The sequence below is a fragment of the Colias eurytheme genome, chromosome 26 (assembly GCF_061535395.1).
Source record: "Colias eurytheme isolate Ceu_HAF_F1 chromosome 26, ilColEury1 Martin Lab GWU primary, whole genome shotgun sequence".
NCBI lineage: Eukaryota > Metazoa > Arthropoda > Insecta > Lepidoptera > Pieridae > Colias > Colias eurytheme.
Window position 1 is genome coordinate 4,624,170 of NC_143005.1, and position 15,611 is coordinate 4,639,780.

At 35.3% G+C, this 15,611-nt stretch overlaps 1 protein-coding gene across 1 annotated transcript; it reads left to right on the plus strand.

The window, feature by feature from the left end:
• The first annotated feature begins 12,917 nt into the window (after positions 1 to 12,917).
• Positions 12,918 to 15,393, plus strand: LOC149897151 (uncharacterized). Its single transcript, XM_090116750.1, has 2 exons — positions 12,918 to 13,286; positions 13,371 to 15,393. The coding sequence occupies exon 2, from the start codon at positions 13,386 to 13,388 to the stop codon at positions 14,478 to 14,480; it is 1,095 nt and encodes a 364-aa protein (XP_089972876.1). The 5' UTR covers positions 12,918 to 13,286; positions 13,371 to 13,385; the 3' UTR covers positions 14,481 to 15,393.
• Positions 15,394 to 15,611: the final 218 nt, after the last annotated feature.

Here is a 15,611-nt window from a genome sequence, read left to right on the forward strand (position 1 = left end):
GAAATTGTTTTACGTTTCTCAGTACCTTGCCACGGTCAGAGTGAGGGAGATTCCGCTCACAATGCCATTGCTCACGCACTGAAGAAAGCAGGCGATATTTTTATACCTAGCCAATTAATACCTATTTTCAAATTAGCGCGAAGGAACAAACCGTACGAGGTCATAAAATTTGATTACTCAGACTTCCTAAATTAAAAAAAAATTGCAACTGAATTACGGTTGCTTACAATCAGAAAAGACGACACAGGAAAAAGTATTAATTGGACTGAAATGATGGAATATGCGGTGTTTAAAACTGAACCAGGAAAATTATTTTTCAAAACAAGTCATGCTGATACAGTTACAAGATCTATCTTTGAAAAGACAGGTTTCAGCTTGCCTTCATGAAGAACTTCCTATTCTTAATCCTGAGCGACCTAAAATTTCAGCAGAAAAATATAACGAATTGATGTCGTTAACTAGTGGCAATACACCAGTAATTAGATCGTCAGAATATATTGAGTTTTATAGATCACTTTCGCATTAGGTAGTTTTCATTATTGTTGATTCTGATTTTGTTGTTAGCAAAGTGGTAACATGTTCCAGTTTTATATTTGTTTAAGTTATCAAAGTTGATATTTAATTTAATTTTTGATTTTATTTTACTTTTCGGGAAGTATTTTTTTTTAATTATACATTAACATTTTTAATACTGATAGTGACACTTCCTAATGTTTAATTAAAATAATAAGATTAATAAACACTGTGTTAAATGTTTAAGTTAGTAATTTAAATTAAAAATTACATAAATTAGATATAAATATGTTTAGCCTAAATACAATTAAAAAGGTCTTGCCCATATCCGTTTGGATGGTAATTTAACTAATCGTAGTTAGGGAGTCGGTAAAGCAGTTTCTTGCGTTCCTTTTTACGTTTTCGTACGTTGTACACTTGACTTAGAGCAAAATGGTTGCATTTCTTAAAAAAAAATTCGTGAAATGGACCGACGAGCTTTCAACTGTCACATGAAGTCAACCGAGCTGTCAAGTGTCAAGTCACACAAAGTTTGTTGTGATTTGTGAAGTGTTCTCGTGCTTTCTCGTGTTTTAGTTTTGAGTTCAGTGATAATTACCATGGCAAACAAAAGCGTTTCTTCTTCTAGGGCCCGGGGGCCTAATTTTACAAAAGAAGAACAGATATTGCTGATTGTAGCGATGGAACCATACACCCATATTATTGAGTGCAAAAAGACCGACCAAATCAAACAGGTTGAAAAGCAAAATGCCTGGGTCAAAATCGCTCATGTTTTTAATGCCAACATAAAAGGTGTTTCAAGAAGTGCCGAAAACCTTTTAAGTTGTTATAGAAACATTAAAAGCAAATTGAAAAAAAAGCATATAGAATAAAAAATGTTGTTGAAAGGTTAGTAACATGATGAATTTGTAACATACAATGTTAACAGTACAATGCAAAAAAAAATTGTAACAGTACAATGCAAAAGTGTATTAAGCCGGATTTTGCATGTAATTGAATTAAATTTTCAAACTATAAAATCAATGATATTGTAACAACATGCCCTCAAGTAAAATGCCATATGCCGTTGTGCACATCCTTTTGCCACGCGTCTCACTTACTTTCCAATTGTCTTAGTACCAAACACAAATCAACTACCAATAATCTTTCATCAATTTTGTGGTCTAGACACTATTTCCCAAGTTACATTCTTAATTTGAGCCAGAAATACATCTTCTAAGGCATGTCTCCATTCATTTACTTCACTTTCCTTCCATGATATAGGTTCTATGGTAGCTATTCTGTTTCATCATTAGAGTCTTTATTTTCTATTTCCTTTTCATTGTCTTTATGTGGTTTTCCTTTTAATCCGGTTCTTGCTAATCTTGGTCTTCCCCTACCTCTTTTTGAAGGTGATTCTACTAAATTTTCCCAAAACATAGTGGATGTTCTTTTTCTATTAGTTATTACCCTGTCTGTATTTTCATCTGTTTCTTTTAAACTTCAAGCACTTTTCTTAGCATTGAGTCATCTCTTCTCACTCTACTTGTTCTAGGGACTATGAGTTCTATTTCTTTCTTCTTATCTTGTTTATGACTTCCATTAGGTTCAAATAAATTAACTGTAATATTCTCTTCATCATCCAGTATTTCTTTACATTCATGTCTAAATGCAGTTTCGTTCATATATTTAACATCGCGTGTCACAGCCATTTTTCTGACTTTTAGATCATATATTCTATAAGCTTTCGACTGTAAATCATAACCCACAAATATTCCCAATTCAGCGTTTAAATAAAACTTTTTGTGTACCTTTATTCTTATAATATGCCTTCAACCCAAATAAATTCATATAAATAACAGTGGGTTTCTTCCCTTTCCAAACTATGAATGGTATATTTCCATCAACACGTTCACTGCGGGTCACCCACAATCGGCCTGGTGCTGTGCCAAATCAGCCAGAAAACCTGTTCCGCACAAGCGAGAAAGTGCTTTCTCGCTTGTGCGGAACAGGTTTTCTGGGCATTTTTACGATCATGATAGAGACTAATATAGTTTTCGAATTGTGACAAGAAATGTAGTAATATAGGCAGTTTACTTACGCGACAGGTTGTTTTCGACCTCCGCCGCACAGGACTTTAAAAATGTTACCTCAGTGCGGGAGCGTGCTAGCTGCCAGCCAGGGTGCCAGCTCCAATCGTGCCAATCCGTTAGCTATTTTATTTAAATTTTTATTTGTATTATTTTTCGAAAAAAATGCCTCATTGTGAATTTTTAAGATGTTTGAACAAAAAGACCGCGTCCTCAAGCAATATAAGTTTTCATAAATGAACGAGCCGGCGGACGTCGCAAGGTGCACTAGGGTCACAGCAATTGAAGATACAACTCTCGCGGACCAAGAGGCCGGAGATGAACACTTCGTTACCAAATCCCTACTGCGAGTTACTTTGACATAATCGAAGGACAGGTCGTAGTAGTGCTGTGTACTGGGTTGGAGTATACAGTAGAGATGGCGGCGGAAGAGCCCTATACTGGGCCAACGGCGGCGCTGACATCTTGATATAGATGACAACCTTGATGTCAGGTGGCAACCGTCCGTAAAATTCAAGCCAATCATTTTCTCCTCGAATCATGAAAAGTAAATTGAAATGAATAATTATAAATTGTGAAAATTATTCATTATGTTTGATTGGTATCTACATTTATGAATATCTAATATATTGTTCAACAACTCTGAAGTTAGCAGCGTACGTCGTTCAGCGGTGTGGCGGCAACACCGGTGGGACTCTGGCCTAACTTCACGTTAATGTAAAACGAATGTGCTTAATCATGGAGCCTAGCGTCATTCTCTTTTCTTGTAACCTTGTAACTAACAGCACACAATGTAATCGTTTTAATTAAAATCAAATTTTTTCACTGCAAGTCAGTATCTCGTTTCATTTAAAATAAACCATTAAAGTAAAGTAATAAAGGAAGAATCATCTCAATATCAAACATATATATAAATCTCGTGTCACAATGTTTCCTCCTGGACTCCTAAACCACTTAACCGATTATAATAAAATTCGCACACCATGTGCAGTTCGATCCAACTTGAGAGATAGAATAGTTTAAACATGTAGGTACCACGGGCGAAGCCGGGGCGGACCGCTAGTTATATATATAGTCTGATTCGGTTTTTCTGGGTTTTCCTAATCCTTGCAACAAATGTTGGACTATTATTATGTTTTCCCAGTGTATACTTGTAAACTGTACTGTACTGTGATAAATGTTAAAAATAAGTAATGACGATTCGAAAGTACTTCTAAAAGAAGTCTTAATTGATAAATGTTTGAGTTTGTAAAGATTGATTTAATGATTAATTTTTGAGGGGGCGTGTTGGAATTATATGCAAAAATTAATTAAGAGTATAGTCACTCAATTGATTTTTTGTAAGTATAAAATAACCACCACCCGCAAATATTTGTTCAGTCCTATTTTGATTTGTCAACATTGCACAAGTATATTGCAGCGAAAATAAAGAGTGTTATAGTGAGTGAAGTGTATTATTTTATGCCCTAACCTCCTACAGTTTCATTAACATATTATCAAGTGCAAATCATCAGCTACTATTACAAAAGGCCAGTTTACTATCCTGCCAGGCAATGGTCTTGGTTCTAGAATATTTAATATCTGTTCTTTGAGAGCTTTATAAAGCGAACAGTTTTTGAAAACTCCTCCATCTGATATCCTTCCTTGTACACCACATTGTACACCAACATTGACATATATATGAAGTTATAGTTTGCATCCACTTACGCCATATATTACTATGCTGTACGTCTTTTTATAATTAAAATATTCACTGCCACTTTGTTCTGGCTTTATTATCTGGATATGTTTGCCATCTAAAGATCCAATAAAATGAGGGTAGTTCCATTTCGATTCAAATTCTTTACTTATTGACGTGATAACGTTTTTAAAATCGTTTTAGTCCGGTGACATGTTCAGGAACTTGTGTCACACCAAAACCTTACGAGCGCGATCGCAGGTATAACGAGAGAGAGACGGACCGATCTCCCGTCTCATCTCGAGCGCTGCCACCAATAAGACGTTATCACGTAAACATCTCGATCGTAAACCTACTTTACAAACAACCAATTTTTAACCATTTTTATGTAGTTTCTGGTATCTGAAAAAGGACATAAAAGCAAAAATTAAGAATAAATATTTTAAGGAACATAATGAGGAGGAAGAGTCAACCTTTTTGAATTCACTTCCCATTGAAGATCATGATTTAACTAGTGAATCTTGAGCATCGGATGTGTCGACCAAGAGTTTGAAAAGAGTCAAGCCATCAGTTGATAAGCAAAAAGAAGTTCTATATTAAAGGAGGCTCGTGACAATATCATTAAACCGTTTAATGATATTATTCAGAGAACACGATATCAAAATAAAGGCAAATACGTTGCTTCTGAGCTACGGGGTGTTACCAGCAAAAGGAATATTTTGGAGTTGAAGAAACAAATACAAGATTTAATTTATTTCACTAAACTGATAAAAGTAACTGAGTAAGCCACTGGTTTCGACTGGAGAAAACCAAGACATGGAAGTTGCCGCAAATTTAGTACTGAATTCAGAGACCGAAGAAATAATTGATACGTAGGAGATACGAGACGATTCCGGCAATGTTTAAATTTCATTTAATAAATAGTTTAAATATTGGCCGAACATACATTGGCCTAGTCAGCCAGCGACCCAATGCGCTGGCGGCGAGGGTAACAAACCAGTTCGGTCTTGTCGCTCGGCGTATTTTGTTTGTCTTTAAAAAGGCGGTAAATACTTAATCGTTCATAAGTGCTATTCAATCTAAACCACCGATATGGCAAAGCAAACATCCACACCACAATAATCGCACAATAACAAGAAAGTTATGGAGTGAAATAAAAGAACAATTTCCTGGAAGTTAAGGTAAGTTTAATAATATAATATAAGTGAGTACCAAATAGTTATTACATTCTTTGACATTGTTTCCAGAAATAGTTTGTGAATTATATACGAATTTTTGCTCTCCGTGATGGATTATTATTGACTCCCCGGTTTCTGTGACGATTTTCATATGAATGGCGGGTTAGATAGAACATGTTGGACATCCAGATCGAGATCGCCGTTTAAATCCATTATAACATTGTGCAGTATACCTACACGTAGCTTTTATTATAGACAAGGCATTTTTTCTGTTTGTTTCGATAGGTTTAAGTAGTATTCTCCATTTACATGTTAAATTGCAAAATGCGCATTCGATTGTTTGTCTAGCGATAGACAATCTGATATTAAAACATTTTCTTTCATTATAAAGTACTCGCTCGGGATAAGGACGCCTCAAATAATGTTTAACGGATAAGCTTCATCACCCACTAGGACGTAGGGTGCAATGACGTCGGTGTTTGTAAGTCGTTTTTTCGTTTTCAGGGCAACCATGGTGCAGTTACGTCATTTTTATTCTCAACATAGAGCAAAATACGAAGAAATTCACAATGCAAATTTGGCAGCTAAAGAAATCATGCCACCGCAAACGTCGAATGCCACAAAAAGTGTAATGCAATGCTGTACGAAATTTGTAACAGATCATAGCCGTCCTTTTAGCTTAATAGAAGACAAAGCTTTCCGAGACCTCATTAAGGAACCAGGGGTTAGAGAAAACCAGCATCAAGCAATTAATATCAAAAATGTTCGTTCCAGTATACAGGATATGGCTTACGAAGTTCGCGGAAAGATTAGTAACGAGATCAAAAATAATCAACTTGCAATTAAAGTAGACGTTGCGTCCATTACGTTGCGAAGGTTTCTGGGACTAAATATACAGTATGTTATGGCTAAGTACCTAGCTAAAAAAATATTTTCAGACTAAAGTTAAAACATACTTTATTAATGTTATTTAAATTTCAATTTTAGATGGAAATAATGTCCTTCTAAATTTAACTATCAAAGAATTGCACGATAGAAAATGTAGTCGATTGTCTGAGTAGATACGGCATAGACCTAAACCAAATTCAAACAATAACTACTGACAATGGAGTCAATATGATAAGTATGACTAACCAAATAAACGAGGGAGGGGGATAGGGAGGGATAGGGAGTCAATCAACTAGTTGGTAAGCGAATCATTTAGTGAATCAGACATCGAAACGGACGGTGAATACAACGAGGAGGACTCTGCTTTTGTCCAACAGAGTTTAAGGTTAGAGATTGGCACAGGTAGCATCTGGTATAGTTCGCACGGTTTCAAGCATACGATGTGCTGCACACTACTGTCTGCTGTCTGTACTGCTGTCTACAGCTCGCCGTTAAAGAAACCTGTCAAGAAATAAAGGAATTTCTTGGGCATTGCCGAAGAAATGCTATGGCAATGCCTTTAAAAATACTTAAACTGCAAAATGCAGTGATTGGATTCTACCATAGTTATGCTAGAAAGACTGCATAAACTAAAAGATTTTTGCATTCTTAACTTAGATTCTGAACCAGAAATCATCAGGATTCTATTGCAAATTATTTAAATATCCTAAGGCCGTGCAGGATTTTATCAAAAAATTACAAATGGAACTGACTTTTGGCGATTTCTACATTCTACCAACCCAATCTTTAAATCTCCATAAAAACATTTTTTTAAGTTAAAAACGATGTTATTTTCAGGCGATGATTGTGGCATTGTTTACTAATTCAGTTCAGAAATAAAACAATCTATCTAATATAATCTAATAAAACAATTCTCAATTATGTATTTTATTTAAAAAAGAACACGAATCTTCTGCTTTTGATACAGTTGATTATATTTAAACCTACATAAATCAATAAAACATATTGAATAAATCTAAGCACTATTTATTTATTTTAGTATCAGATACTCCAATTTGGTCAGTATGAAAACCTTTCACGGTGTTCAAAAAGTTTAATATTTTTACGTAACATCTTGTATGCATACATGGTAAAATATGCTTTAATGAGATCCGATAAATGTTCATTTCTTTGGTGTATTTCTACTTTAGAATGTTTTGGGGAATCTTTTGTTTACCAAGAATTCTTGATCAGGGAAAACTACAATTGGTTGATTTTTATCTCGGTGTTTACAATCCTATATCCAAAATTAGTCGGTTATTAATGGATATCTGGCGTATTTTGGTTGCATAAAAATTCACGTGTCTAAAGATTTTGAGGTTATAATTTCATCTGAACCTTTCAAATGTCGAAAAAACAAAGCAGGCACGCGCCCGCTTTGCCCCGTCCACTAAAATGTTACATTCTTTTGTTTATTTGCTTTTTCCTTTCAGATGGTTAGTAAATATAAGCGTAAAACATCACAACCCTTATGGCATCTCTCAACTATGCAGCAAGCAATGCGATAAGTGCAAGAATTAGGAAAACCTGTCAAAAAAGTAGCAACTAAATATGGGATTCCAAGAACGACATTACAAAAACATCTCAATTCGGGTTCGTGTGAAGTAAAGCTTTCTAGGTTTACTACTTGTTGTAAATTTTTTGCGCCTTGTAATTTTTTACAGTGATATTTCAGATTTAGCATGTTTGCTGCTCTTTTGTGTAAGGTGTTATTATCTATTAAAGACGTGTCGACGTAACCTGGGCCTGGATCTACGCCGGATTCATCAATATACCTGGTTTATAAAGAAACTTGGAGAATAAACGATTATAGAAGGAATTATACCTATCGGTGGAGTTGGCGGAACATCACACTCAGCCGCATTGTCTGAAAAGTGGAATTGGACTTGGAACTATCGTTTTCGGATTGTAATTGTCGTAATTTGAACCCATCACTCTCTTCACTACATAGGTAATATAGTTTTAGGTATAAGTTGGCCAGACAAAGGTTAGTGAATGTTGCATTTGTTAATTTTTATATTATAACCTGAAATTCATTTATCATTGAATTTCCTGTTGTTTTTTTTTGTTATAATTACGTTACTACAGTGAAATTGACTGATTTTGTTTGTCTTTTTGTTTTGATTGTCTTTTCTACGGAACAAGAAATGGAGCTTTTGGGAAACGTATTCCACATGAACTCTTTGTTTTACGGGCTGTCCAAACAAGAATTTTTGGAACTTGTATATAACTTTGCCCAAATGAATAAGATTCCACATCCTTTTCAAAACGGAGCAGCTGGTTTAGATTGGTACAAAGGTTTTGATAAACAGCATCCTAACCTTACTTTGTGTAAACCAGAGCCAACATCCATTGCTCGAACCAGAGAGCTTACACGCCTCAAGTCAATATTAATAGACTGTATAATTTTGTGTATTTCTTTATTTATTCATTCTTTATTAGTAAGTAGATATAATTACATATGTTCCATTGCATGTATGTACATATTATGTACATAGATGTATATAATATATACATAATAATATGTATAAGTAATCTGCTTAATGATTATGACAAAATTCAAATGATTCCAGAAGATTTTTATGTTGAAGGAGCACCAAAAGAGGCAAATATAACCAGAAAAAAGAAGTTTAATAAAAAAAGTTAAATAAAGTTATGAAAGATACTGTGGAGGAATATACCACCCAGGTAACCAAAAAAACGATACCAAGACGTGAAAAAATGTTGTGTGGTTTTATGAAACCACGGTAAAAGTGAAACTTTTTTTCACACTATACACATTTAAGTAAAAAAAATTTTTCGAATAATATTCCATTAAGGGTATAAAAATCGCTTTATCAATCTTAATTTTATACTTGGAAAATTGGAATGATAATGGGAAATAATAAAATTAGACGTCCTCTAACTAATATTTTTATTCAACTCTGTATCTTATAGAGTACGATTTACATAATACTTAACAATTATTTAGATAATATACACATATAAAAAAACTGAAAACAATATTTTATTATCGTTGAGTCATTTTGATCCGTTTTTCAATTATTTTCAATCATTCTATTATCATTCCATCTTCATTATGAGTTTCACAGTTTATAAATGTAACCAACATTTTATGGTAACTAAAATACGTGAACAGTGATTTACATTCGATTTTTTCAATGTATCTAGTAAAAACCGCATCGATCGTTGAACCATATCTCGTGGTGGGTACATTTTTATCATTTATCATTTCAAGATTAAATACTTCTCTCAAGTATTCAATGAGTGGAGCAGATTCTTCTTTCTTGAAATCTGTATTAAAATCACCAGACAAAATAACAGGCATTCGTGAATATATTTCTCGAGAACGGAAGATTTGAGCTGATGACGTAGCAAATCCATTACAACATCTATTTTTTGATTTACTTTAATATATATTGACGCAATCACGATTTTTCTGTTTTCATCAAGTTGACAAATAGCTGCACAAAAATCTCCCACAGTAGATTCGGAAGCAGTTGCTTGACTTACACTCATGTTATTCATGTATGCTTGCATTACTGAAGGAACCCTCAATGAATTATCATTGTTTTTTAGTATAGCTACTCCACCATATCGAGAACTATGTTTCTGCCTACTCACACAATGAAAATTGGGAATATTTATTTGCTCATTATTTTTCAAATTAGTTTCACATAAAACAAGGGTATTATTAGACTTGCAGAAATATCTTTCGAATGAGCTCGTAAGCTTTGGACATTGAATGTTATCATCGAAAAACCCCGTCGACTCATAATGAAATTCGAGATTTCATCGGTGATAGTAATCAGTGGATTCAACGAAAGTCGCTCTAATTCTATTCTCAAGTCTTGTGTTGGTTTAGTAACTCGACAACCAGTGTGATAAAATTTTTTGTTGCTATCTTCTGACACGATGTAAAGACCGTTTAAACCAGTCACGCGGCTAAGAGCTACGTAAACTAAATCTTGAGCATGTTTTTTTTCGTAATGATAAACAACTTAACTGTACGTTCCTCCTTGTGCTTTATGAATCGTTGATGCATTGAAAGCTGATAATGGAAAATGTTTTGTTTTATTACAGTATTACGTTAACGACCGTTGATTGGTGATGAAGTTGATAATGACTTGATTGGCACGGAGTATCTATTAATATTTAATTCCTCGATGCGATGAGCAAATTTTTGTCGGATTTTTTTCCCCACATTCTTGTCCGGAAACAGTAACCATACTCTAATTAATTTAGTATCTTCAAATTCAAGATGTATCAATTTCTCTACATTACCGTTAGCGATTCCGTCTGAAACGTCAACATTTTTTGTTATGACGTACGAAAAAAAATAATCGAATTCCTGATGGACACATTTGTTTAGCTTCGTCTTCAGTGAACATTCTTGATTCGATAATATTTGTTTCCTCTAAACTTAACTGTGATCCACTACCAATTTTTATTAAAATAGACGAAAACACTCGATCTTCTTGACGCATTACTTCATGTAACGGATAAAATTTTAGTTGTCGCCAGAGCATAGGCCCTGCAATACTTTGTTTTGGTTGCTTGTAGATTGCGGTAGCGCGTACAGGTGGAAGTTGTCGCAAGTCACCAATCATGTGGATGCGTATATTCTATTTTTTGGTGGACGCAGCTATCACGAATGCCCACATACTTTATACCCAAAATGACAGAGTGCATAATCCAAGGAGTGCATTGCAGTTCCGCACTGACCTGGCACGTAACCTGGTCAACAATTACAGCTCCAGGAAACGAAGAGTATCTGTCTTGCCCAACTTTGCGACCAAAAGACCAAAGGGACCAGGCAGGCAGAAGTCTATTTCTGACGAGCTAAGGCTGAATAATGTGGGATCGCATATGCCGGGACAGCTGCCCAGTTATAGAAGGTGCAGAGCTTGCAACAATAAAACTCTTGGAAAAAAGAGCAAAATAGAGTGTGTCAAATGCAAAGTGCCATTATGCATTACACCATGTTTTGCACAATTTCATACATGAGAAGGGGTAGTGTCCAAAATGTGGACATCATAATTTTTTTTCATGGAAAAAGAAGTGTCTCAAAAATTTTCAATAAATACTACTTTTAATATCACAGTGTTTTATTTTTAAAATACAAGCCAGGGCCTTCTGCCCTATAAAGGGTTATTCTGTTGTATACTTTAAACTAATGATGATATTTGATAGTTGATGATATTAGATAATTGATAGTTGATGTAACGCATACACCCCGAGCGCTTTACACGAGCTGCGACCGCAGACTGATTCGTAAAGATGTTATTTTTACGGTAATGTAATTGGATCGTGTAAATCGCTGACTCAGGAATCAGGATGTATGCCTAGCCCGTGCCAACTGATAGGAGCATCTGCAAAAAATAAAGGCAAATCCAGAATATGACCTACGGTTATCAACCGTATTTGAACCCCAATCAGCATATACCTCACCAAATAATGGTAAACCTGTTCTTTCAAACATTAATCCATAGTCAAGCGCTCCTTTCAAATACCTCAAAACACGATTATAATAATAAATAAAAATAAAAATCGTTTATTTGTTTCAAAACACAGTATACAATCAGTTTAGAATACAGTAAAAATTAGCAGCCTTCCAGTGCTCACTATCATAATAAGTGTTAAATTGGCTAAGATAATTAACTGTATATGTGATATCTGGCCTCGTGAACACTGCTAAATACATCAAAGCACCAATCAAACTTTGATAAGGATACTTACTCATTATATCTTCATTGATACATTCAGGTTTTTCTAACCTAACATCAACAACAATCCATAGGAGTCATAATAGGTTTGCATTTACACATACCAAAACGTTCTAGATTTTTTTCTACATATAACGTCTGATTAAGATACACTCTATTATTCTCATCACGAGTAAACTCAATACCTAAACAATGATTTATTCTACCCATACCTTTCATCTCAAATGCACATGATAGCTGAAACTTCACTTCTTTCATCCACACATTATCATTCGTCGCCAAAATAATATCATCTACATAAATCACAATCAACATACACCCTTTTGTGCTGCAAACAAACAAAGATCTAGAGGCATTGCTTCAAATCCAATGCTCTCGAACTAACTCCTTAAATACCACTGCAACCCCGACTGACGCAGTCCATACAAATATTTTTTCAACAAACATACACCATTCTAAAATTCATTCAAAGCATCATACCAACGTCTAGCTGTCTCCAATATTGTATCATCATTATAAATAACCTCTCAAATTCTCTGTGTTTCAACCTATTGGTTAGCGAGTAATCTACATAGAATATCGCCAAGTTGGTAATGGTACTTCCATTGCCATTCAGGTAGGCAGTAACCACATCCATCTGATGTATATCAAAACCATATACTGCTGATAAGGCAGCTTATAGTAAAACGTATTCCCGTTGCTACCCGCGTCTTGCCCACAAGGGCCTCTCGCGGACGCTTGCCAACAAGATTGCTTGCGAGTGTGAGTGTAGTGCCGGTGTAGTACGTATATAGCACGATACCTACCTCAGATCCCGCGCCTAGGCTTGCCAGGTGTCCGGCTTTAGCCGGACATGTTAGGCTTTTTGCAGTCGCGTCCGGCCAAATATGTACGTGTTTGGCCTGTCCGGCTTTTGTCAGGCTTTTTGTCAGAGTGGCGATTCGTACGACGATGGGCGGACGAGCGCCCGACCTGAACGGACAAGGGCGAGCGGAGAGCAAACTATCTTCCGGCCCGCGATTCGCGCCGCGCCGCGCGTGGCGTGCGTGAGCGTGGTTACCCCGCCCCGCTGCTCGCACCGTCCGCAGACAGGTTCGCGCCCGTTAGTCTGCCCTAGGAACGCGTGGCGTTTGCGCGTGCTTGGCGTGTGTTCACGTACAATTAAGTATTTCAGTTAGCGGCGACCGTATTTTTGGTGAGTTAGTTTTATATTTTCCTATTTGTAGCATTAATGTGTTATTGACAAACCTCAAATACAAGTACAACATCTTTGTTTCAGATCTCTCTATTAGTCATGTCGAAAAGAAAATGTATATTTTCTGACAGTTTAAAAAGTCAATACAAGATGTTCAAATCTGGCAAAGAGCCATGGGACGCAAAATGTGTAATTTGTGATCAAATAATTTCCATTGCTAATAAGGGCAAAGCTGACTTAGAAAAGCATTTAAATACCGAAAAACACAAAATGAAGATTCGTAGTACGGCATCTACATCAAGAATTGATATTTTCATGGAATCCAATGCGAACTTAAATCTTCAACGGAGCGTTCGGGCCACAGAAGCTACTCTGGTTTATCATACCGTTAAACATCACGAATCATTTAACTCACTAGATTGCACAGCTCCACTTTGCAAGAGTATATATCCAGATTCGAAAATCGCAAAAGATGTAACCTGTTCCCGCTCAAAAGCTGAAGCTATCCTAAAAAATGTTTTAGGCCCATTTGCCCAAGAAAATATGTTAAAAGAAGTGTCAAAAATCAGATACTTGAGCGTCTCCACAGATAGTAGCAACCATGGTGCTATTAAGCTATTTCCTGTGCTTATACAATATTTCAACCCTGAAAAGGGAGGAATTCAAGTTAAATTACTGGAGCTACAGGCCTTACCGAACGAGACTGCTGAAACAATATCCACTTACATACACACCATTTTGACGGACAAAAACTTATTGGATAAATTAATAGCTTTTTCAGCGGACAACACCAATACTAACTTTGGCGGTAGAGAGAGAAGTGGGACCAACAGCGTCTACAGTAGACTCAAATCAGCTACTCAAAACGATGATATGGTCGGTGTTGGATGTATTGCACATATCTTCAGCAATTCCGTACATCACGCAATCGAATCTTTACCAATCTGTGTAGACAGCATAGTGATGCAAATGCACAACCATTTTGCCAGCTTCACAGTTCGTACTGAAGCTTTAAAAAAAGTTTGTTCAGAATTGGAAATTGATTTTAAACGTATGCTTAGCCATTCAAAAACCCGCTGGCTATCTCTTTATCCCGCCATAGAGAGAATCTTGCAAATGTACGAGCCATTAAAGTCATACTTTCTTTCACTGAGTTATCCGGCCAGAACATTGCAAATGTTTTTTCGAAAATGACTTCTCTGAGTGTTATTTATGGCTCTTACATTCTTTCATGGCTATATACCAAAGCCGAATCAAACACACTGAAACTGCTGATATTTCTGTCAATGAAGTAATTGATCAGTGTTCGCAAGTAGTGGAAAATATAAACGAAAGATTGGAACAAAATTTTTGCCCAATGAAAGTGACCGAAATTTTACGGCGTTTATCGGAGGCTCGTCGGGATGAGGTAGAAGATTTTAAACAAAACATGAGAAGAATGTACAATATTGCCAAAGATTACCTGAATTCCTGGACCAGTGAATTTTGTACTGACCTAAAACACTTTCAGTGGATGACTTTAGCTAATATTCCAAGCTGGGAACAAGGGGCAAAAACGATAGACACTTTGTCTAGAAAAAATGTCCAGTTAAATGACAATAAATTTTTTGATCAGTGGCAAAACTTCATAAAATTTTTAAAGCAACACGAAGATGACTCTGACTTTAAAAAGCTGTTGGCACATCAGAAGTGGACCTCGTATTTTAAATCATTTAATAATGAAGAATTTTATTCGGAACTGCTTAAGTTGGCAGAATATTATTTTGCAATACCAGGCCACAATGCCAACGTTGAAAGAGTTTTCTCTTTAATAAACGCCCAGTGGACAAAGGAACGCAGTAGACTACAAACAGATACAATTGCTAAGATGATGTTCTTGTTATGCAATTTAAAATTAACATGTAAAGAATTTTACGATATGATTTCTAAGGAAAACGAAATTCTTGACAAAGTAGGTGCAAGTGCCAAATATAAGTATAACTAGATTTTGTTATTTTTTAAAGATTTTAAATTGTTCTATAAATACCTACTATAAAGTAAATTCTTACCTAGCCGTAAAATTAATATTATCTTTTTGTTACTTTCCAGAAGAATGATTATTTTTATTTGTTTTATTATATTTTTTAGTTTATAGTATTAAGAATGCTAAAAGAGAGCTATATTCATTTGTTTTTTAGTTTTAATAATATTTAATTATCTACAAAAGACTGATGATCCATTTGTAAGTAAAACTGTAATAGTGTAACTTAATAAACATTTCAAATTCGTAAACGAGTTTTTTTATTATAAATATTATGTCCATCTTTTAATAAATATCGAATATCC